The 25,778-nt window shown below is 28.9% G+C and overlaps 1 protein-coding gene across 1 annotated transcript; it reads right to left on the bottom strand.

Annotated features, from left to right (window-relative positions):
- Positions 1-6,047: 6,047 nt before the first annotated feature.
- Positions 6,048-15,187, bottom strand: LOC141527606 (E3 SUMO-protein ligase ZBED1-like). Its single transcript, XM_074243174.1, has 7 exons — positions 15,087-15,187; positions 14,911-14,993; positions 14,709-14,838; positions 14,404-14,608; positions 14,210-14,321; positions 13,269-14,125; positions 6,048-6,149 (listed from the first exon to the last, which is right to left on the bottom strand). The coding sequence occupies exons 1-7, from the start codon at positions 15,170-15,172 to the stop codon at positions 6,048-6,050; spliced, it is 1,575 nt and encodes a 524-aa protein (XP_074099275.1). The 5' UTR covers positions 15,173-15,187.
- Between the last annotated feature and the right edge of the window lie 10,591 nt (positions 15,188-25,778).

Here is a 25,778-nt window from a genome sequence, read left to right as displayed (position 1 = left end):
AACATTTTTCAAAATTTTTCGATCCAAATCGGTCCAAATAGTTTTCAAAATCTAAGTTCGGCCAAGCCCTTTCGACTGGCCCCAACCGTGATGAAATCGGTCAAGTCGTTCAAAAGTTATAAGCGGTTCACATACTTTCACACACACACATACATACCGACATAGTGACAATATCGCGGGGGTAGTCAGGGAAGCTTCCTGTAATCTTCAAACGTCGAGATCTGATAAAACTCGATTTTTGCAAAACGGGAGGAAACCAACAACTTCCCGATTTTAAAAACACTTCAGATTCAAATTCAGTCAGTTGAAATACATAAAAATCATACTTGATCCGGGTCCACAAAAATGTTTTCATCGCTGCGTCTGCAGTTTTCCGCAATTTTTCGCCTTTTTTCGGATTCAGCTGGTCGAAGTACATGTTCGTAAGTAGGCCCCGTCCAAAGTACAGACAACTTTTTTTTTTTGGGTGTCGGTGTTATGTTATTCTATCAAAAACGATCTAAAAAGAAATGTCAAAAGTATGTAAAAAAAAAAACACTTTTTTCGAAATTTTTCGTTTTTGATAACTCCTGAATGATTCAACCGATGTTAAGGGGACTAGCGGCAATCGACGTGGATTTTCAAGTTTAAGAGCGGATTCATTTTTAAGATTGATCGGTGAAGCCGTTCAAAAGATAATTCGAAAAAATCATTTTTGAAAAATTTTATTTCTAAAGATTTCTAAAAATCTAACAAACGGAATTAATTCAAATTTTCGAGAAATTTAAAAGCAATGATATGCTTTAGATCGCCACTAATCTCGACCCAATCAGTTAAGTCGTTCAAAAGTTATTAGAGTTTTACATTTACATATACATACTTACAAACACACACACGGCTCGGTGTCCAGCTATGGAATAGTTCGAATGGCTTTTTAAAACGTCAAAATTTGTCAAGAATTTTTATGACAACTGAAATTTGACAAATCGAATCAAAGCAAGTAATCTCTCGAAATTAAAAATTTGACAATTTCCTTTAGTGGAAAACTAAAGGTATTCATTGTTTTCTTAATAGCGTCTGATATAGAGTAACAAGATATAATTAAAAAAAAAAAGTTATGTATGTGAAACTGTATACAGTGGTTTATATAAATATTCATAATTTAAACTGATTCATTGTCTGCATCGCTTATGTCGTGATTGGATATGTAGTAAAAGTAAGATAGAATGATAGAATGACAATAAAAGAAAAGAGAAAAAATCAACATAAAAAAGTATATGAGGTACGTTTGGGTGAGTTTAATCTTTTTGTCTTTTTTTTTTTTTTTTTTTTTTTTTTTTTTTTTTCATAAAAAGGAAAGAAGAACATATATATCCTTTGCAGCTGTTGCTCTCACCACCTGCCTTTTACGATCAATCCTCTTTGTGAATACGCACACTACTCACATATGAGTATATGCAAGTTCTTGATATAAAATTTTTACGCAATCTTTGTCTGGTCACGATAAAATCAAAATTTTGTGTTATGACGCGTCTAAAATAAAGATAATACGCTTCAATTTTACTACAGCCGATATTCACTTGAGTTTGTAAAAAACTTTTTAAAAAAAGTAGCTTGGTATTTACAAGTAAAGAATTGTTTTTTCTTATAATATATACGAATTCCATAGAGCATGTCAACTGTTTTCGTTCCAAAAAAACAGTTCTTATCAACATTTTTCCGAATGAAAACAAAAAATCATTCAAACGGCTATCTGAAAATCTTATAATTTGTCTATGTAATTTAATACTTCAAGGTTTTCTTTATTTGACGCATGCGTAGACTACATATTTAGCTCGAGACCTAAGGTTGAGTGTCAAAGTTAATGCATCGAAAAATTCATTCCTTCGAATTTTTCCAAATAGGCTCAGAACATGTATACTACAACCATCAAAAGCCAGCGGTTTTTTAAAGTTAACTCTTAAAGCTTAAAAAATTGTTTTGAACGCCACTAAGTTCATGAGGCGCTAAAAATCGAATAGGATTTCCAATTTTGGGCATTTGAATCTCATATGAGGAGTTTGAGACACAGCTGAGACATTAAAAAAGACGGTTCCGAAAGAAAATAAAAGAAATGAAACTTTTAAGGTACTATTAAGACGCTGAATTTTGACTCGGGTATATTATATGACTGATTCATATCGTTCTCTCACTACTTTCCACTAAAAAAATGTATTTAAAATGGAAAAAAACTTGTAAAGCTTTCATTATTTTTAATATGATTTACGAAAATTAATTGCAGCTCTGAACAAAATATTATTGCTATTATTATGAAGATATTACATGTTATGATTATTTCGATGTAAACTTTTCATTACATCTATAAATCTCTAAATAATAAATTAATTTTGAATTCGCTACCTCATTTATTTCCGTGTACATTAGTTTAATTTTCGCTGAAAAAGTAAGTACAATAAAAATCAAGTCCTCAATATCAAAATGGGGATTCAAAAAATAATTTGCCAGCTGGCACGCGTCTTCCTCAACCTCATTATCGTTTGTACAGATCTGTATAAATCCTTAAGGGAAAATAAGAGTACGGGAGTTATATCCTTTGGCTTTTACCTCTTTTTTGGACTATTATTTTTACTACCGTCTCTTTCACCTTACGAATCTCTTTTTTGTAATGGCAACCACCTGCTGCAATTTTACATTCCACGATGGTTTAGTCTTCTTATGATAAAAAAAGACCAAGCTCTTTTCAACTGGTGTAATCACTATTGTGCACAAATAAAGAATAAATTACTTTCATTAAGTTAACTTTCACAACTATAAAAGCCCAAACAATATATACTAGAGTACCCTTGATGTACCTTTTTTTTTGTATTATTGTTTGTCAATAATATTTTTTTCGCGCTAGTTAGTGGATGCACAGCAAATAAGGACAGACATTGATGAGATGGGAAAAGAGTGAAATTAAAGAAAATATATTTTTTTACAGTTGAATTGACAGTCGATATCAAATATTATATACTAGCTGTTACCCGCCCGCTTCGCTGGGCAATTATAGAATTGTATTTTTCGATCTAAACTTAAAATTTGATTAGAGTATTGTTTTGACTTTCACAAATTCCAAATTTCATCGAATAAGCATATACCTTTTATCTATGAAATTATTCCAGCTAATATTCATTGTAACTTTCAATGTGCAATCACTATAATGTTTGCGTGGCCTTTTTTTCAAAAATGAATAATAATTGACACGAAAAAAAAAATTTGAATGAGAATTTGGAGTCTATAGGAACTATAGCTTGGAAATTAAAAATTTTTGATGTTAGCACCCACCTTCGCAAACCCCTGTGAGATGAGCTATCGTAAAATTTTCCCATGGACTTCTTCTACATCTCTCACAGAAGATTCCTACCAAATTTGGAGTCGATAGGAGCTATAGTTTAAAAACGGGAATTTTTTATTATTAACGCTCTTACAATGCTCTTTGGGGTAGAATATCGTAAAATTCGTTCATAAATTATTTTTTCATCATTTATTATAGAAAATTCCTACAAAATTTGGAGTCTGTAGGAGTTATAGCTTGGAAATTAAAAATTTTGATTGTTAATACCCACCCCCGCAACCCTCTGTGAGGTGAGATATCGTGAAATTTGTTTATAGATTATTTCTACATCTCTTACAAAATATTCCTACCGAATTTCAAGTTTCTAGGTCCGATGGTTCCCGAGATATCGTGAAGAGTCAATCTATCTATAGAACAGCTCCTATATATATCACACACAATTTACCATTTTATTTTTAATCATTTAAATCAGTATAATCATTTAACAATATCAACATTAATATTTACGTTATATTTATCTGTTTTATGATATAATGGAGTTTATCCTTCATGATCATTTCAATACATATTAGCTATTTCAGTTATTAATGATTTAGCTATTCTTTCTTAAGAAAAGTATGGTTATGAATGCCTACTGTCCCAACAATCAATCGATGAAAATCCATGTATTTGCCTAACATTGTGTAGAATAATACTGTTGAATAATAATTGTATAGAATATTAATATTTAATAACTTTCTACTTTTATTCTAATCATTCCTCTGAATTTAGTTTACAACCGAATTTATTATTACAATTTATTCATTTTAACAGTTGTTTTAGCAACGGCAACCATTGAAACTGTGACCATGGCAACGGTAACCATGGCAATGGTAACCGTGGCAACGGTAGCCATGGCAACGGTATCCATGGTAACGGTAACCATGGCAACGGTATCCATGGCAACGGTAACCATGGCAACGGTAACCATGGCAACGGTTGATTAGCGTGGGTGGTTGCGCTGGGGGAGGGGGGGTGAGTTCTATAATTGATGGGTGCCACTTGATGGGTTTCTTAGATTGGCGAATTAAAATGACATTTTCTAAAAAAAAAAAAGAGAGAGAGAGATAGGGAAGGGGGAAGAAGTCACGGGAGGGGAGGGGAAGAATGAGAGGGAGGGGAGGGAGTAGCATACGTGATGGTAGACGAAAAATTCATTATAGCTAGGAATTGCGTAAAATCCGTTCTTAGTGAGCGTCTACATCACGAATGGAGTAAGTATGCTAAATTTCAAGTCAATCGGGCGAATAGTTTCGGAGATCTCGTGATGAGTGAGTGAGTGGTATTTCGCTTATATATATATATATATATAGATTATTTTATTTTAGTATTCCAACTTAATAGTTAATCTATATTTCAATCTATAACGGTAGTAAATACTTTCGTAGACGTTGGGTCGTTTCCTTAGTTTCAGCTTATCGTATATAGCAGATTCTTTTCAAATTTTGAGCTTATAGGAGCTACAGCTCGGAAATTTAAAAATTCAATTGTTAACACCCACCCCCGCAACCCCCTGTCGGAAGGGATATCGTAAAATTCATTCATAAATTATTTTTACATCACTTACACAAAATTCATACAAAATTAGGAGTCTGTAGTAGCTAGAAGTCGAAAATTTTTAATTTTCATTGTTAACGTCCACCCCCGCAATCCATATTGGGAGTAGATTGTCATAAAATACGATCTTAGATCATTTCTACATCCCATAGAACAGATTCTTACCAGATTCTTAGCCTTTAGAAGCTACAGCTAAAAAATTTAAAATTTTCATTGTTAAGATCCACCCCCACATTCCTCTGTGGAGTGGGATATCGTAGAATTCGTTCATAAATTATTTTTACATTACTTACACAAAATTCATACAAAATTAAAAGTCTGTAGGAGCTAGAAGTCAAAAATTTTTAATTTTTATTGTTGACGTCCACCCCCGCAATCCATATTGGGAGTGGATTGTCATAAAATTCGCTCTTAGATCATTTCTACATCACATATAGGAGATTCCTACTAAATTTGAAGTCGATAGCAGCTATAGGTTAAAAATGGATATTTTCCATTGTTAACGCCCCCGCAACCCTCCTTGTGGGTGGAATTTCGTAAAATCCGTTCTTAGCTGACCTCTGCTCGGCGAAAGGAATAATCCTACCAAATTTCAAGTCGCTACGCCTTATGGTTCCAGAGATATCGTGATGAGTCAATATATAGGTGGAAATCTCTTATATATATATAGATTACGGAATTTGTATTCCTATCGTGGCCTTGTTTGGGGGGATAAATGATGGATAGTAAATTCAGAATATGTAAATAGGAGAAAAAAGTACTTTAATGTATAGTGATAAAAAAGAGATAAAAAGAAATGTGGTAACAATTTTGACGATAACATCTAAAAAATCTATCATCCCGACTAGAAATTACTTTGGGATAATCCAGGGTATATCTGAACCTGATTAGGTCCTGAAGAGGCACACGTAATTGGGAAATCCCTAAAAGGGCCTCATTAGCCCCTAATTGGGCAATCCCAACGTAAATATGAAAATTTTTATTCAGTTTTTTCCGATAGGGCCCGGTGTGGGACTTAAATGGGAAATCCCAACATAAAATTAAACATTTTTATTGTTTTTCCCCATAGGGTTCTGTGTGGGACCTATCTAACACGGATAACCCAACGAAAAATAAAAATAAAATTGCTAAAGTTTTCTCAAGTGGGATCTGTGTAGGACCGAAGAGGATTTTGCCAACGTAATGTAAATGTAGCATCGATGGGTTTTCTTAACTGGGCTCCCAATTGGGATAAACCAATCTGAGAGTAGATACATGAATAATGATTTTTAAATTTAGTCAATCGTTTATTTATATAAAAAATCAATAACCCAAAGATGTGTGAGCTCATATTGTTAGCATACAATGTATGTAAATTCATTAGAAATAAAAATAAAAATTAGCCGTTAAGTATAGAAACGAATTAAAAAAAAAATTCATTCACCATTGTTAAACAAAACCTACAAAATTTAGTTAAGCTTTATCAAATTTTACAAAGCTTTGTATTTTAAAAAATTTAATTTTACGAGATTAAAAATACATTGTAAAAAGTCGGGATGAATTCGGAGTAAATTTTAGTACAAATTAAAATTTAATTCTCTGAGTTTTGGAGTAAAGTAACTAAACAATTCGCGTACGGAGTGAATTCGGAGTTTTTTTAGCGGAGTTATTCAAGATGAATTTGGGATCAATTCGAGATTAAAATCAAGTACTGCACAGAAAGAAACGTTCATTTGAGCCAAGAAAATATATTTCTTCGTAATTATTTTCTTGAGCGAAAAAAAATTTTTTTTTTGATACAAGAAATCTCACTTATTTATTATTCCAATAAAATTAATTTTATTGCTTCAAGAAATACGTATCTTGATCCAAGAAAATTTATTTAAATCAAGAAAATCTTCTTGTTTTGAGAAAATTCAGCCTCATGCTCCAAAACATTTAGTTTTTGGTAGAAGTAAATTTTCTTGTATTGAGAAAATTTCTCTCTTGCTCCAAAAAATTAAATATCTCAATAGAAGTAAATTTTCATTAATATTTTTATTGATCAACATGTCAAATGGGAAGATCGAATAAATCATTTTTTTTCATTCAAAATATATAATTTCACACTAAAACAATATAAAATCGGTATCAAATATATGCAAGAGAAAAACTTTCTCAAGGTGAGAAAATTTTTTTCTTACTCAGAAAGAAAAATTTCTTGACTGGAGAACAAAATTCTTGACTCAAGAATATTTTCGGGTGCCTGAAGGAAGACCGAAGTTGTATTGGCCGAAAGAAAAATTTTTCTTGAAATTCTATTCTTGGTGGAAGTCATTTTTTCTTAATTTAAATTATCATAACTACTTAATACAATAAATTTTTATATTTGATCAAGATTTTTAGATAATTTAGGGAAGCAGCACCATTTACTTCAGCTGAGAAAAAAATTTTCTCACTTTGAGAAAATTTTTCTCTTAAATATTTGATAGCCATTTTATATTAATTTCTTTTATTGCACTCCGAGATTTTAAACCTACGTATAAGAAAAAATACAGAGATATATTATTTAGCAATGAATTGGTAACATTAGTTTACATTGATTGAAATCACAGGTTGAGTTTTCCGATTGAGATTTTTAAATACACAGAAAGAAAGATTTCTTGACTGAAGAACAAAATTCTTGGCTCAAGTAAATTTTTGGGTGCCCGAAGGAAGACCGAAGTTGTCTTGGCCGAAGTAAAAATTTTTCTTGAAATTCTGTTTTTGGTGGAAGTAATTTTTTTTTAATTTAAATTATCATAAATACTTGATACAATAAATGTTTATATTTGATCAAGATTTTTAGATACTTTAGGGAAATAGTGCCACCTAGTTCAGCTAAGAAAAAAATTTTCTCACCTTGAGAAAATTTTTCTCTTGAATATTTGATACCCTTTTTATACTATTTTAATGAGGAATTGCACATATTGAATGGAAAAAAATGATTCAATATTATTTAATCTTCCCATTTCACATGTTAGTCAATAAAAATATAAATGAAAATTTACTTCTTTCGAGATATTTAATTTTTGGAGAAAGAGAAAAATTTTCTCAAGGCAAGAAAATTTACTTCTATCAAGAACAAAAATTTTTGGAGCAAGAGTTTTTTTTTATTTTAAAATTTTTTATTTAATTTATACAAAAATTGTATTGTCACGTCAGTAAAGTGCATAAATAAAAAAAAAAAAAAAACACATTTTCTTAAAGCTTGAGCATAACATGAATAATGTCTCAGTCAACCGGTTAAGTTGATCTATACAAGATAGGGACTTTTTTCATCAGCATTCCTGCTTGGACCAGCGGTAACATCAACGACTGAGAACCTAAAGAGTGCAAGTTCGGGCCCAACTCACGACAATGATTTTTTCAATCAATAATTTCATTTTAATTCAAATTAAACTCACTAATGAGTTCTAATTTAATATGAGAATCTGATCCTAAATTATTTTTAATCTTTTCGAAAATCATAATATTTTTTCTTTCAAAATTTAGATTGAGTACTGATGTTTGTTAGCAATATTTGTTAACAATTAATAAAGCTTATTAAATGTAAACAAATCCTTCTGTCAGTGTATATATAATAATGATATCTAAATGTAGATTTATAAAATTATCTATGTATCCATAAAATCACAAAAATGATTCTACGAAATTTTAAAGGTGCTCTGTTACTTTAGAATTTATGGTTATTTTAAATTAAGAAAATAATAGAACTAGAATTAGAATTAGGAGATAAAATTTTGATGGAATTATTTATTTAGTATTATACATGGAACTATATATTGCTGAGGGTCTGGATAACAATTTTTAATCTTGACGAAACTATTAATTTTTGTGAAATTTAATTTTTTTATAAGTTAATACAGTTTATATTATTTCTTACGCAAAATCTTATAGATTAAAACATTATTGATCATTGGAGTAACAGACTCTTAGATAAAAAAATTAGGAATACGGTAGACCCTGAAGGCCATCCGTGCAACTTCCCACTAATTCCATTCCTAGGTGCATAAAACTGCACTACTGATGTTTTTGAGCTCTTCGAGCTCAAAAATACAATTTATGTGTTATTTTGAGCTCTTCGAACTTAAAAGTCTGATAGAAGTATCATAGAACAATATTCTTTAAATTTTCAAACCGCACTAACTTTTCAATAAATCAACCGATTTTCTTGCGGTTGGCAGAATTTGACGCAATTTTTTTAGTTTCATGATGAATCTTCAAGTTTGAATTGATAAAACTAGGAAATTTGGAGTAATTCCAAAAAAACACTTTTTTTGGTTTTTTTTGTTCATAATATTTCTCGAACGAATTGACCAATTTTGACCGGTTTGACGGCGATCGACGTTATTTTTTCATGCTAATAGCTGATTAGTTTTGGAAATCGATTTGTGCAGCCGTTTAAAAGTTATTCCAAAAAATGTCGGAGTGATTTTAAAAAAACACTTGTTTTAAAATCTTTGATTGACGATATCTTTCGAACTAATCAACCGATTCCTACGTTTTTGGCAGCGATCGACGCGAATTTTTAAGCTCTAAAATTATTTTATATCATCAAAAACAATCCGAGAAAAAATAACGAAGTTATGTCAAAAAAACACTTTTTTCGATTTTCTTTCGTTCACGATATCTCTCGAACGAATCAACCGATTTTGACCGGATTAGCGACGATTGGCATGGTTTTTCAAGCTTAAGGGCGGATTAGTTTTTGAAGTTGATCGATAGAGCCGTTCAAAAGATATTTCAAAAAAACCACTTTCAAAAATGATTTTTTTCTTATTTTTTTTGAGATTTTTTAAGATTTCTTAAAATCTCTCGGTCCGAATCAGCTCAAATTCTCAGGAAGTCTAAGTTCGAGGGAACTCTTTAGAACACCGTTTAGTTCTTTCCGATCGGTGCAGTCGTTCAAAAGTTATAAACGAGTTACATAGTCTCACACACACACACACACACACACACACACACACACACACACACACACACACACACACACACACACACACACACACACACACACACACACACACACACACACACACACACACACACACACACACACACACACACACACACACACACAGTTACTGCATCGCGGGGGTAGATTTTTGCAAAACGGGGTGAAAACAATAACTTTCCGATTTTTGAAAATCTGAGATTTTTAACGGGAAGTTAAAAAACGAGAATGTTCTATTTAAGTAATCACAAAAGTTCTATACATAAGTAATCATCAAGTTCTATAAGTGATCACAAAATACCTACTGGAGTAAAAAAAATTATATACAATTATATATGATTAACATATAATTATATACAATTATATACGATTAAAAAAAATTAACGCGATAGATCAATATAGTCTTGACTCTACTAAAGTTTTTCTTAAATCAACAAACTTTTTTTTGCTTAAAAAAATTTGATTCAACCTGAGATATTATTGTCCATATATATTTTCTTGATTCAAGAAAATTTCATTTTATACTCAAGAATGATGCCTTTCTGTATAGTAAAGAAAATATATCAAAAACGTATTTTTTGAGCATCAACAACTCATCAACTCAGTACATAATAGGCAGACTTTGGAGTGTTGTAAATTCAAAAAGAGCGGAAAACTCCAGGTATGGGCTGAAGGGTCAAATGTTTTCCAGATTTTCTTAGCTTAGTTTTTTATACCTATATAAGATGCTGCACAACAGTATTCAAAACGTATAAGTTATCAGCAAGGGACTTTTGAAGAGGTATGTTTCTTGACAGCAGTAAACTCTATGATTGATTGAGCTTGAAATTTTAAATGTTTGGGTAGTGTCTGGATTTCTTTTAAATACTTGTCTACTTTGGTAACTACATAAAACACCATATAGACTTCCTAACTACAAGAACCCAGGAAAAAAATATTCAATTGAATATAAGGTAAAATATTTGACATTTCTATTTTACAAAGTAATTGTAAATGTAACCTCAATGGTAACTTAAAACTTACCGAACCAATTAGATATGTTACAATCTTGAATTTAACAGGAAGTCATATCTGGCTAGCAGGGCCAAATTTTTACAGATTTTTACACTACATGAAAAAAAAAATTTCAAGTCTGTCGAAGTTTAAAACATAGTGACAGATTAAAAATTAGTAGAAAATAATATGGATTCATTACCGAACATTATTCAAGAAAGCATCAAAATTCCTGCATGTTAAAGAATATGATTTACTTATTGAAATTAAAAATCTGAAAAACGGTTGACCGGCAGGTCATTCCGATTTTTTCTGGCTTGAAAATCTACCTATTGGTTGATTTTTGAGCTCTTTCAATTCCAGCTCTTAAAATTCATTTGATCTCAGAAAAAATTATAAAATAAACATTTTTCGTCATGTAAGGCTTAACACATAAGTTAGTTACTACGTGACATGAACCGTTTTTTGGACAAGTGAGCAACGTTCCAGACTTCGACGCAAAACGATCCGAGTTCAAGCCCAGCATAACTCGGAATTTTATCATCAAGTATTTACGTATAACTTATGTTTCAAAGTTTGTAATAAGTCCACGACACTATGATTGATTTTGAAATTGCTATCTTTTTATTTTTGAGGTTTGTTTTATTTTTAAAACAGGTTAAATGGACAATTGGACAACTTTATTGTTAATGTAGATCATGTAATCAATGGCAACGATGTAAACAATACCAGGTTAAATAAACAAGTCAATGCTTGTGAGGTAAAATTAATATATATTAATATTTATTGTTAATTACCAATAAAATAACGAAAAATTACATGCATTAAATAAGAAAATATACATGACACTAAAGTTAACTGATATTAGAAATTTTTTTATAATTTTATAGAAATTAAATTATTATAAAAAAAAAAATTTCATTAAAAAATTTTACATGTGAAAATTATAAAAAATTATTCGTGAAAATTTTTTAAAACATTTTTTTGTAATATACATTTCATAAAAATTAAAAAAATTGACAGCTGTCAGCTAAATTCAGTATCATAAATATACTCTCAATGCAAGCCGCCCTCGATGTTGGCCGAGCGGTTCAATGCGTTGGTCCGTTCGTAAAACTCAAGTGGCAAGGCGCGGGTTCGATCTCCAGCAAGCCGAAAGATTTTTCACATTTTCATGATGATATCTTTCGGTTCTTTAAGGTTCGCTCCAGCGCCGCCTAGGTTTAAGGCAAGTTCTTAACCAACACAGCTCCCCTACTACACAACTCCAAAACGATCAAGTACAGCGGCCGAATGGGAAAATGCCCAGAGCCTAAAGAATACTACTACTACTACTACTACTACTACTACTACTATTCAATGCAAGCCAATGAACGATTATTGAAGTTATGTGATCTGACGTAGGGATGTACGATATCGCAAAAAAGATCGATTTTCAAAAATCGAATTGAAATTTCAATAAAGAATCGATTCTAGAGAAAATCGATAGTAAAAAAATCGATTCTTAAAAAATTTAATTGTAAAATTAACGAAGGTATATATTATTAAATTAAGATATAATTTTTTATTTTTAAATTAAAACCATTATTTAATTTAATTAATTAAATAATGACAAGTTAAACAGTAAAATAATGACAAGTTAAACAGTAAAATGATTATGTTAATTACTTAATAAATAATTATAGTTTAAACAGTTAAATAATTAAATAATTATAGTTTAAATCTTTTTTAATCAAGCTTCCAATCTTCAATGTTAATTGATTTCAAACACAGTAATTGTTGTAAATGAGGAGCACTAATCCGATTTCGAATCGCTGAAGCTATTTGACCAGCAGAAGAAAACAGTCTTTCCGATGGAACAGAAGTAGCTGGTATAGATAAATATTTTATTCCTAGTTTCGATAACCGAGGAGCTTCATTTTTTTTTTGGAACCAATAGTCAATTGGATCATTTTCAATTTCAATGATAGCTTGATCCAAAAATTTTTTTAGATCAATGTTCCCTTCTTCAACAGTTGAGTATTCGTGTAATTCTTGGTCTTGTCTCACTAATTGACGATGATAGTTGAAAAAATCATTGTCAATACTGTTTTTATTAATTGGAGTTTTAAGTTGGTTAGTAGGTGTCGATTTTTCAGTTCCGGACAAGAGGTCATTTATTTTTTTTCGGATGGCAGAGTACGATGTTCCGGGTGGAAAAAATTTTCTTTTCATTCTTGGATCGAGGATTGCAGCAGGACCAACCAAAGGATGATTTTCAATAGATTTGAAACGATTATTTATAGACTGCACCAATTTTTGTTTCACTTTTTGGGTAATTTCAGTGGTTACAGGTAACTTTGATAATGTTGTGAATAAATAATGTAAATGGTATAACATTTCACTACTAGTCACATAATTTTGGCCACTTACTCTTTTTGTAACATTTTCTGCCGGTCGAAGTAGCTCTACTACTTCACGAAGTATTGTTACATCAGACGCTGATAATAAGAGATTTGTTCTATCAGATTTCACAAGCGCAGTCACTATTGAATCCAACATTCGTAAAAATCGTTCAAGCATGTAAAATTTTGAATTCCACCGAGTAGGTACATCTTGAATGAGTCTTAAAACTTCATCACTGTTTTGTACCTTTTTCAATTCAGCAGCTGCTATTGGACTTTTGAAAAAAATAACTACATTGTGAACTTTGTCAATGATTTCTTTTAGTTCTTGACATTTATCAAAAGTATCAGTCATAGCCAAATTCAGAGAATGTGCAAAACATCTTAAGCCTTTGTGAACTCCAAAAGTATCATTTACAGCTTTCACCATGTTTGCACCATTGTCAGTTACAACTGCAGTAATTTTATGTTTTGGAATATTCCATTTTACGAGTATATTTTCAAATTGTTTTGAAATATTCTTAGATGTATGCCGATCAGTCAATTCAATCATATCTAAAGTTAAAGTTTTTAAAGAGTTTTCTTCTACGTAATGGACTGTACAGCCTAGGAAACTTCGCGAAGTTTTTGTCTCTGTCCAAACATCAGCAGTCATCGAAAAAGAATCGATAGCTTCTAATTTTTTTTTTAATAACATGGTTAGAACTTTAGCTTTTTCTTCAATCAACTCAGTTATTTTCCGTCGACTAGGAATTTGATAGTGAGGACAAATTGTCGTTAATAACATTCTTAAGCCCTGTTTCTCAGTAGCCATGTACGGTAAATCATCTTTCACAATCATAAATACTAATGTATTTGTGATTTTTTCATGTTGACTGCCGCCATCTACGTAAAGACATTATTAATTTCATTTAAAATTTGTAAATAAAATTAACATCTTATAACTAAATAAAAATTCTAATTACTTACTTTTAAATGACAACATTCGATTAAAACTCACATCAATTCTCTGCTGCTCTGAATTAAATGTTTTTGATTGAGTATTTAAATCTTTTTTATTGCTGTTGATTTCAACTCCATCCTGAAAAGTTATTTTATCTTAATTTCAATTGCGATAAAAGTAAAACAATAATATTGAAATTAAAATAATAAAAAAAAATCACCTCAAAACGATCATTTACGCGAAGATCAACGAAGACACTAGAGTGGCTTTCATAATGTGACCTTTTTAAATGATTTTTCAAATTAGTCGTGTTACCAGGAGCTGCAACATTTTTTGTGCATAATTTACATTCTCCTTCTTTTGGAGTTTTAATAAAAAAGCTCCAAACAGAAGATTTTTTCTTCCTCGTATTTTTAATTATTTTTCTAAAAAATTTTATAGTCATTAAACTATTGAAAAAATTAACAAGTAATCACTAAAAGATTTTTAAAATAATAAATAATAAATAATAAATAGAATGAATACCCAGAATTAGAATTTTTTGACTTAGGTTTGGTAGATTCCATTTCAGGTCGATTTTGAGAACTTGACTTAATAACTTCTTGTACCTGAATATCATTGTTTAATAAAATGTCGTCGTTACTGCTTAACTTTTCTATGAAAATTAATTATTATTGTTAAATTATTGCTCATGTTATTGTGATTTTAGTTAGTAAATACTAATTACCTTTGTTCGCTTCATTTTCTGAAGAATTATCTTTGTCTGTTTTTGAGTCATCTTCGGTGTCTGTAAGTCTGTCAATTGACTTACTAAAATCAAAAATAGTTATAATTAAATAATTTAGATTTTTATTAGTTAATGTATCTCATATCTATTTAATGAATTATAAAGAAAATACATACAAATCCAGACCGTTTTCACTCATGTCTATACGATGAACTCCATTATCAGGAGTCTCGATTCTTCCGTCCATAATCCGGTCCCACATAAAACGACGAGCATGGTCATTATTACTAAATAATAAATAATTAAGAATGTGTTAATTAAGTTATGGAATATATATTAATAAAATATGTTTTTGCGACGGGTGAGTAATAAGAAACAAAACAAACCTTGTTTTCTGTGGTAAAACATGGCGGCACAAAAAGATGAAATAAAAGTTTCTGCAGTTTCGCGTAAGTACTTGACTTTATTTAAAATAATTATTATTGTAAATCAATAAAATCTATTTGCTAATTTTTCTAAAGTATAAGTTACAATTTAAGACCTGTATATTGTACAGATCAATCTGGTGAAAGAAAATATATTTTTTACTTTCAAATCGATGAAGAAGCTGCTTACAAAGTGGAAAATTTGGATTTCATAACTTACTTAAACATTAAACGTAAGTAAATATGAATTCATGTTCAGCTATTTTATTGATATAATTCTAATTAAATTTATTATATAGATGACAATAATTACGCTTTATTGTTTATTCTTAATCTCATCGAGAAGGGGTACTATCCAGTGACATCAAAGAAATACGCTTCGATCAACAAAAGTATAGATTACATCGATTTTGAAATTATAAATTAATATCGCTTATCATTATTAAAAATGACTAATAAAAACTAAACATTATAATCAAAAGATTTTTATTTGAACGTGAAAAAATTTTATTCCTTAAACTATACACTAGAATAAAGTGTACATTTTAAAATCCTTGGTCATTCCGCCATCTTGTTTTCAGTCAATCAATCTTCAACCAAAAGAATCGATCTCTCGAATCGTTTTCATGGAACGAATCGATTAAAATAATCGAATTGTCTACATAAATAAATCGATTCTAGTAAAGATTGATCTTGAATCGTACATCCCTAATCTGACGTATACTCCATTAAGTTATATCTATCTCTAGATATTTGTGTAATTGCTAATTACACATAAAGCTGTAAATTTGATCATTATAAATAGTAAACTTTTTTTTTTTTAAATAAATCAAATTCTAAAACATAATTAAAATTATAATTTCATCAAGTACATTAACTAAAAGGTAATTAAAAGAATTTTTTCACTATAGGTTGAAGGTGCAGAAAATGTGGATGAAGCAGCTGATGATATACATGATATACACGACATTCTAGAGGAAAGTGATCAAGATGGAATTGATGAAGGAGTTTTAAATAGGAATGAAGAAAATGAAGACAGTGAAGATGGGAAGTGGAGAGTGATAGTGATGAGGAGGAAAATGATGAGTTCAAATATTTAGACTATGAACAACTGTTATATTCTGGAGCACCGTTGACAGATAAATTTTTATTCTTATGTTCATTCACAACTATTACTCAATTTTGTTGATAGCTTTATTTAACTCAGTGTAGTAGTATCAGAGTAGTCTTGAAATTGTAGGTTAATTAATGGGTACGCTAAGCGTGTTATGATGAAAAGTATTGTTATCCCAGAGTTCCGAATTTTTTAAATTTGAATATGTCAATCTCCATACTAATTATAACTTAAATGATGTATTATATTTGGTAAAAATAATTATCTTCTTTTATTTTTAGATTCGGTGTTGACGAAGCCATTTTTTTTTTGTTACGAATATGTTACAAGACATATGTATAATATCATCTTCATGTATTAGTTAAATTATTATCTAATAAAGAAAAATTTACTTAATTAATATAATAATAATATTTTTGACTTGATTAAGTAGTACTTATTATATATGCAGCAATTATTATCGTTTTTTTCTTCATGTAAAATAAATTTCGAATTATGTGAAGCAAGGGTTCGCAGTAGGTATACGTGCGCAAATTCATTCATTTCAGTAATCTGAAACAATGATGTTGCGCACACTTATCTCACACGACTCTAGGTATATTATAGAAAATATAATACCAAGTAAATTTAAAACCGGATATATGGTCAGTTTTTCTAATGAACACAGTAAGAGGTTCATTTCCATATTTAAATTTTGAGCCTTTCTACAATATTTAAGCGGTACGACTAAGTATAGTAAATCCGTCAAGGGCTAATTCTGAAGAATTAGTTATGCGATGAACAAACTTTAAAACTTGGAGTTTCTTCAGCACACAAAAAAGAGCCAAAACAAAAAAGTAAAAGAGTATGGATATGATTTAGGTCACTTAAAATTTAGTGTAGCTGAAAGTTTTTTCAAAAATTTTTTTTTGTTAAAGAGAAATTCACGAAGCTCTGCAATAGCTGGGACCGACTTTTAAGAAATGTACCATGCTTATGAATAAACACAGAAAAAAAATTTACTTAAATTAACAAAATAACTTTGAAGAATTCCATATTCTTGATTTGAGTAGAAAATTTCTTAAACTACGAAATTTTTCTTGGTTTAAGTAAATTTTACTTGATTTAAGAATTTTTCTACTTAATTCAACACTATTAAATTCTTCGAAATTATTTTTTTGACTTCAAGAATTTTTTTCTTGAATCGTTATTTTTTTTTTCAGTTAAGTATCAAGCAAAGCAATCCAAATTCATGCTGCATTGTACAAAACAAATTTGTAACAAATGTTCGGTCTTGTGGTGGTATACAAAGGCTCTAATATATTGAATGTAATGTATATATTAATAATCGTTATCTCTTGTTTGAAGCTACGTAACATAATCTATAGATGTCCGTTACTTAACGATTTGGGTTAGTACAAAAGATGCAGACTCAATTTCTACAAATGTAATTTTTTTCATCAATTATATTAATTTAGCATAAATTATATCACTATATAATATTTTCTCGAGAGTAGAACTCCCCTTTAAAGATAAAAAAAATATCTGGAAAGCCGTAGATCATCCCTGGAACCATTGGTTATTTGCAATATCGATAGAATTTGTTTTATTCAACATAGATTTTGAGCTTAATTTAAGTGCTAACTAGATTTTGGAAGTGATCAGTATAATATAGCAAGATAAAAGTTATTCCAAAAATAAATTTTTTTGAACATTTCAATTTTTAAGATCAAAATTGGTTAGCTAACATGATAAAAATTTATCAATTTTTATTTACTTTTTTGAGAATTTCAATCTGCGTTTTTCGCCAAGCAGTAAGGCTATCCAAGTTTTACTATACAATTTCTATTAGGTTTTATTGTGAATTTATTGAGAGTTTAATTATTTATTCTACATTACAATTAAAAATGTAGGATTACCAGAAACGACGGATTTTTTAAAGTTAAAATCCTATTTTAATGTCTTCTTATAACATTTTTTCTCGGGTTGATAGTGGGGAAATCAGGAGATGAGATAATGCCTATTTACTTACAAAAATATCAAAAAACGCTTGTGGAATTTTTTTAATATCGATATAATATCCATATTTATCTCAAACTTAAAATTTTGTACAACTCATATCATGAAATTGTATGTTAACATTTATAAGTCATTGGTACACTTTCAAATACCGCATCAATAGTTATATCATTTAGAGTGAAGCTTCCCTAAAATCAACGTTCACTAATTTTTATGTCCACTGTTATTTCTAAGAAAATCTATCATGAAGATCACCTATTTTATGCTGCTCTTTCCCTCACGCTCATACTGTTTTCTTGTTCTATAATTTCAACGTACAAGAATTTGAACCCCGTAAAGTTGATTTTAGCGAGATTTTACTATAGTAATCTTTGTCGAGCTGGTTTGAATTTTCGAATATGCTCTCTTTGTGTACATTCTCACATTTTAGAGTTTTTGTAAAGACTCGTGGTCCGTCCCCATTATTTATTCTTTTATGCTTTATTTTTTATCCTTTAGTCTTGTCGTCTAGGTATACAGTCAGACTGAAAGAGAGGACTTCTCGAAGCTTTATATATAAGTACATTTGGCCTGAAACTGGTTCTGGTAAGATTTTGTTTTTCTTTTATTATTCAACGGTAATCGCACTCTTTATCTTTTTTTATTCGTCCTCATTTATAGTTTTTTTTTTTTTAATTTCTTTTTTCATTATAAATAATAATGAGGCTAGACTGACACCTGTATACGCCAATGTTCTGGTTTAGGATTAAATCGGTTTTTGAAATTAATAATTGCAATTGCCTCATTAAGAAATAACATAAGATGTCGCAAAATTGACGTATAATATACTTTATATACTGAAATTAATTAGAATATTAATAAGAATGAAATATTGTGTTATAAAAAAATTTGCACTTATAGTCGAATAATAAAAATAAAAATTTAATTTAAAAAATAAAAATTAACGTTGCTCATTTGCATGAGTCGACTTATAATATTTTTCAAGAGATCCACTGGACATTCCAATCAAAACCTTTAACGAAATGAGATACAACGTACTGAAAATCAAGATTACAATTGATGCTTAATTGGCGTATTATTAACGGCTTTAATTGCACTTTTAAAAATCATGATATTAAATTTTTGCTTGTTACAGAAAACGCTGGTCATGCTTTGTTAGATCTGCAGTTTTACTCTTTTCACAAACTGTATAGGCATTTGCATTTATGTATATGCAGACAAATTTGTAACGAATTTAATTATTGAATGAAAACGCGCAAAAACTAAAAATTTATTTGTAAAAATTGTAATATCAAAGTATTTTTATTAAAAATCTTGGACAAATATTTTTATATTTTATCAAAATAAAAAATTGTTCCTAAGACAAAAATATATTAAAATTATTAACATAGATCTTTAAGTTTTGCAAGTATAAAATTTCAAAAAGGTTTTCTTCATCAAGAAAAAAGGAGCGGAATATTTTCAAGTTTCAAGCCTGAAATTGATTTATATAATAATAATTTTGATGGCCTGCAACTTCCCGCTAATTCCACATTTAAGCGCTTATAATTGCATTCATTACGTTTTTAAGCTCTTAGAACTCAAAGATATAACTTTCGTGTCATTATGAGCTCTCCGAATTTGAAAGTTTACTGGAAGTTTAATAAAACACTATTCTTTAAATTTTAGGTGAATTTCATAAAATCTATCTATTGCATTGGCCCTTGTGTCAAAATTCACACAGAATTTCGACAAACTATATTAATTATTCAGTCGAGTAAGGTTTAAAAATGACATTGGTTTGGAAGTTTTTATATATATATATATATATATATATATATATATATATATATATATATATATACTAGCAGACCCGACAGACGTTGTCCTGTACACACGTCGTTAATGCGAAAATTTCAAACATTATTCAATAAGCTGTAACAATCTGGACTGTTTTGATGAAAATTATTATCGTTTCTCAAGTACACTTCAAAACTCCTTAAACATCAATTTCTATTCGTTGTTAATATTTTAATTAGCACACGACTTGAACGAACACAATAATAACACAAAATTTCAAATATTTTTCTCAATTTGATCGCAGCACCAACTGTTGGGACAAACTGAAATTAAAATAGAATAATATTTAATATTTGATGCTGCGATGGTAGCGCAGTCTACCGGATCCAATGTAAAACATTCCAAAATGAACAACTACTTATAAACGAAAAATTAGTTAAATAAACATTTTTCAGTGGACCAAATTGTGAATCTAAACCATCCTCGAATCCCCTTGAACTCACACAAAAAATTTCATCAAAATCGGTCCAATCGTCTAGGAGGAGTTCAGTGACATACACACTCACAGAAGAATTATATATATAAAGATATGATCCAGCGAGATATCCAGCGAGACGTATTTAAAAATACGTAATTTATTTTGTCAATTCTCCGGAAGTTATATTTTTAATAATTGCATCATCTTAAATCAATAATGTTTTCTGTGAAAAGGAAAAGATAAAAAAATATATACAAATACGTTCTAGGTTGTAATTGCATGTTTTGTTTTTTTTCTGTGAGAAATCGAACTTTTCAAATTAAGTAAATATCATTTAACTTGAAGTCTGCTGTGGCAGTGTTACTTAACTTATTTATTATTCTTTTTTATTTTTTTTTTTAATTTCTAGAGCTTGTCTGTGATTGGTCAATTTACATTTTGAATAACTCAAAAACTATTGAGAATATCGAAAAGCGACTAAGGAACTTTATTCATAGAATCGTCTCCTCTATCTACAGTTTCCCGCTGTGAAGGTCATTCTGAATCACCCTATATATATATATATATATATATATATATATATATATATATATATATATATATATATATATATATATATATATCGGAGAGGCAGGAACTTTTGTTGGAGATTCAGCGTTTTGTGATTTACTCATTTTTATTATTATATGTAATTAATATTCACGATTACAACAAGACCAATTGATAAGAATGAGTAAATAAACTCGTATAATAAGAAGATTTACAATTGTTAATTATCACTTATGATTAACACAGTACACGTAAAAAAAATTGAAAAAATTTTACTATTTTACTATCGTAATTTTTATTAAATAAAATATGAGCGGTGGACTATACTTTTCATTTAGTAATTTTTACGATTTACTCCCGTAAATTTTATCCAACAAACAATACTAGCGAGAAACTTAAAAAATCGAATACTATAGAGCAAATTATACAATATGTGTTTGTGAACTTTACAATTCAACTATTGTAAAAATTGATATTCGGTTTTTTTAAAAGAAATTTTAGGGAGGGAGAGAGAGAGGAGGTTGGACTAATAGCTACCTTTACAGTAACCGAAAAAAAAATTACAACCGTAAGTTGTAAAATTTCAAGAATAAATAGTAAATTTTCTTTTAAAATATTTGACAATTAATAGTAATGAAAGTATAATGCAACTTTACAATAGTTGTATCGTAAATTTTCCCAGAAATTTTTTTCCGTGTGGTACACAAAATATGATATAAGATTAATTTAATTTAGAACGGAAACAATATTAAAAAAAGGGCATTCGGCAGCCGAAGTAGAAGTAGATTTCATAATGATCAGAAAAAAAAAAACTACTAATAGTAGGGTTGTATATATAAGAAAAAATAAAATATATATTGTAAATTATAAATTTTACTATAGTCTTATATCAGATTTATTCTTTTTATAGACAAAAATTTTATTATTTTTGTTTTAACAATAGAGTGAATTAATTGATGCTCGAATTCTACTCAATAAATTCACATTAATTTATTAATAAAAATGTTTCTATTTAATATTGAATTACAACCATCAACCCAGACAAAACGACTGCAAGAGTAAAATTTCATTAAAATAATTCTAGAATAGATTTTTTTTGGTCTAGAAATAAATGTAAACCCGTAAATTGAAGCTTATTTTCTCAGCTTTAAGATGCACTTTACAGAAATCGAACATCTCGGCGCGTTTAAAAGTTATTTGAAGGAGAAGCAGTAAAAATATGAAATTTTCGAATTTTCAAAATTTTAAAATGCTGTAATTTCTAAAGTAATTGACGGATTTAGCTCAAATTTGAACTCGACCTTCGTAATCGTCCATAGAATAAGTATATTGAGTTTCATTAGGATCCTTTGAGAATTTTAGACGCTATCGTGCTGACAAGCTGCGTTATATATATAAGTACATACATAAACTTTTGAACCATATGTATTTTCTGACTCAACTCGTCGAGTTAGGTCGGAACCTAGCAAAATTTTTCAAAAGTTGCGTCATGAGGACAAATACAATAGTTAGATTTTTATGAAATCTACTAAAATAACTTGCGATAAACCGAGACCGGCTATAACGAATTCGCGGTCACCAGGACGTCCGTTCAATCTCAATTTCAAAGCAAGACTCCCGTTTCCAAAAACTATTCTCAAATAGTCTGCCTGCTGTATCTTTCTTTTTTCCTTATTAGTTTTATGAGACTCCTATCGCCCTGAGATCCCGACTACTTTGACAACCATGTACCTACCTGGGCCTAAGCCTACCGCAATAAAACAATTTTGTTAAACCTTATTTTACAAAATCTTAAAGTAACACTACATTTCTTAAAATTACTAAAAATACAAATATCCTAAAGAATGTTCTCATCACTTTGTAAGAAAATTCTCCGCTGTACTTTATTCTCCGACATATATTATATATATAAATAGTTCAATCTTCGAAAATTTGCATCAACAAAATTGAAATAGAAAATTGTAATTAATGTTATTTCCTGGCATACAATATATAATTATTATTTAATTTTTACAAAAACTCTTTTATCTAAAATGAAATGTTTTTGGAACATCAAACATTATTGTTTTCACTAATTAATTTTTATTCCCAACAGACTAAAAATTTTTCATTAATATTTGTAAATCTATTTACATTGTTTACAGCTATGTAATACCTTTTGATAATGATATAATGTAGAATAAAATATTTTTACAATGATTAGAATGTATAGTGTAAGAAATTTCATGATAAATGAAAATTTACTTGGAGTAATTATTATTATTTCAAGTTGTATATTGAATATAATAACAATATATGTGAAAATAAATTTTCGCTCGATTTTAGATTAAGTTTTTTTTGTGCAAATTGATTAATAATAATTCTTTTTTTTATGATACTGAACTTAGCTGAAAATTGTCAATTTTCTTAATTTTTATAAAAAATCAATAGCAAAAAAAAAGTTTTAAAAAATTTCTAATGTCCTTAAAGATAGGGAGTGTGTACATGTACACCTCAAGTTTTGAAGAGCTGTAAAATATGAAAATTTCTAGTGCCTATCACTTTTAGTGTCATCGTTTTTTTTTTTTTTTTAAGTTTAAAACATATTTTTGTTAAGAAAATTTTTCTTAACTTACGGAACTTCTTGCAAGATAATTTCGACTTCCACAATTTGTTTTTGTAAATACCTAATTCTTATTTAATTAAAATATATATTATGAATGTTAAATAAAATAAATATAACTTTCAGTGCGATTGAAATTTTTTTTTAACAATCGATTGAAGAATAATTACACTTCTTTCGTAATTAAAACTTTTTTTTACAAGGACTTATCGAGATATAATTATTATTAAGATTAACATTTTCACGATAATTTTTACATTTCAAAAAAATTTTGAATTAACTATTTTCCAAATATTTTTGAGTATCTAATAGTAAAATTTAGATGAAAATTATTTAATAAGGTTTTTTCCTTCCTTGGAGAGTACTCCTTATGTTGCTCGCAAAAAATAAAATATTTTATTTTTATGGCCTCTGTAAATTTCTTTTTACTTTGAATACAGCAAAAATGAAATGTCTACAGATTAAAATTATATAAAATATAGATACCTCTTATATATTTTATAGCATTTTAGAAATACTTGGAAAATTTTCACACACTAAACGGTATACTATTATGTACAATATTTCTTTGAAATCTATTGTATTCGTTAAAATTTTCTGTCATTATTTTTGTGCCTTTAAGCCATCGTTAGTTAAGCTTATCAAGATGTTTAAAGACTATTATATTATGCCTACTTAAAATTTCGTATGAAGGTACGACTGCATTATATGTAGTTTTTGCATTGTAATAACATGTGTTGAATGTAATTTATGACTCTAACAAGAGGGTATAATAAAAATTTTTCAGAAAATTTTCGTTTAACTCAAGGTTTGACTAAAATTTAGATAGTATCGGCATTACTCAAATACTACAATAAGTTTACTAATTAATATTTAAATTTGTAGATAATACGAATACGAGTGTGAGTATATAGATAATTTTCAGATCATTGTGTATTTTACACTATAGTTTATCTTGATATTTAATTTCGAGAGTGTATAAGATTATAGTGTATCCTGTTCTGAGTAAAATTAACTTTCGAGCAAATACATTCATAGATTCATATAATACAAATGTACGAACTATACTTATAGTTAAAAAAAATCTACAATACTTGTTCCGACGCAACAAAGTTGCGCAGTAGGTTAATAAAACGATACACAACTACTAATTACTATTTTACAAGCGTTATTAAATTAAAAGTAAAATTATCCTTTAAGTATTCCACGACAACTGATAAAAAGTATATGCATCGATACATCAGCAAGTTGCAATAACATTGACGACGAAAATGTATAAATTTCGGTTTAACTACATGATAAATATTAAAAAATATTGGAAAGTCTCTTAGCCGGGCGCGGCTCCCCACGCGGTTGAGCAGTAAAGCATCAATTTCCTATGGCGCCTTTTGATTAAAAGAAAAAGTTAAAAAAAAATTGGAATTAAATTATTATAAACATATGATTGTTAAAAATAACATGACGCTTCCTTAATTAAACAATTTATTCAACATTTTTGAAAAAAACTTTTCCTCTTAACTATTTCATTATTTTTATAATTGAGTTAAATAATTTTTTAAATTATTGTTGAAAGATTAAAGGCTATCAGTCACGAAGTCGGATAAAAAATATTTATATCTTTTTTTTGATAAAAACTATCAATTAGTGATATTGAATAGTAAAAAATTACGACAGTTTTAATGTACTAGATAAAATAATAAAAAAAAAATTATTGTTATCATCAGTAAATTACATGTAGTCACATGTATTTTTTTTTTGTCAAGGATTTATGGGAGTTAAGAAACTAATGCGTGTTATTTTAAATCAACATTTAGAGGCAATTATAAATTTATATATTTTTCGATGAAATAAATTAACATTGAGCAATACTGATGGTTCTATTGAGTGATTAAAATTTTAGAGAGTATTTATTTATTGCTTAAA

Source organism: Cotesia typhae, unplaced genomic scaffold, assembly GCF_013202065.1.
Source record: "Cotesia typhae breed Kobodo isofemale line unplaced genomic scaffold, CoteBio_Ctyphae contig_4, whole genome shotgun sequence".
Lineage (NCBI taxonomy): Eukaryota > Metazoa > Arthropoda > Insecta > Hymenoptera > Braconidae > Cotesia > Cotesia typhae.
This window is presented reverse-complemented; position numbering and strand designations above follow the sequence as displayed.

Bases quoted from the DNA above. Each gene is read 5' to 3' on its own strand.
- LOC141527606 (XM_074243174.1), bottom strand. From the start codon at position 15,172: ATGTGGGACCGGATTATGGACGGAAGAATCGAGACTCCTGATAATGGA. The intron at 14,839-14,910 runs GTAATTAGTATT...TAATTTTCATAG, and splicing joins AGAAAATGAAGCGAACAAAG to AAAAGTTAAGCAGTAACGAC. The intron at 14,609-14,708 runs GTATTCATTCTA...AAAATTTTTTAG, and splicing joins TCAAAAAATTCTAATTCTGG to AAAAATAATTAAAAATACGA.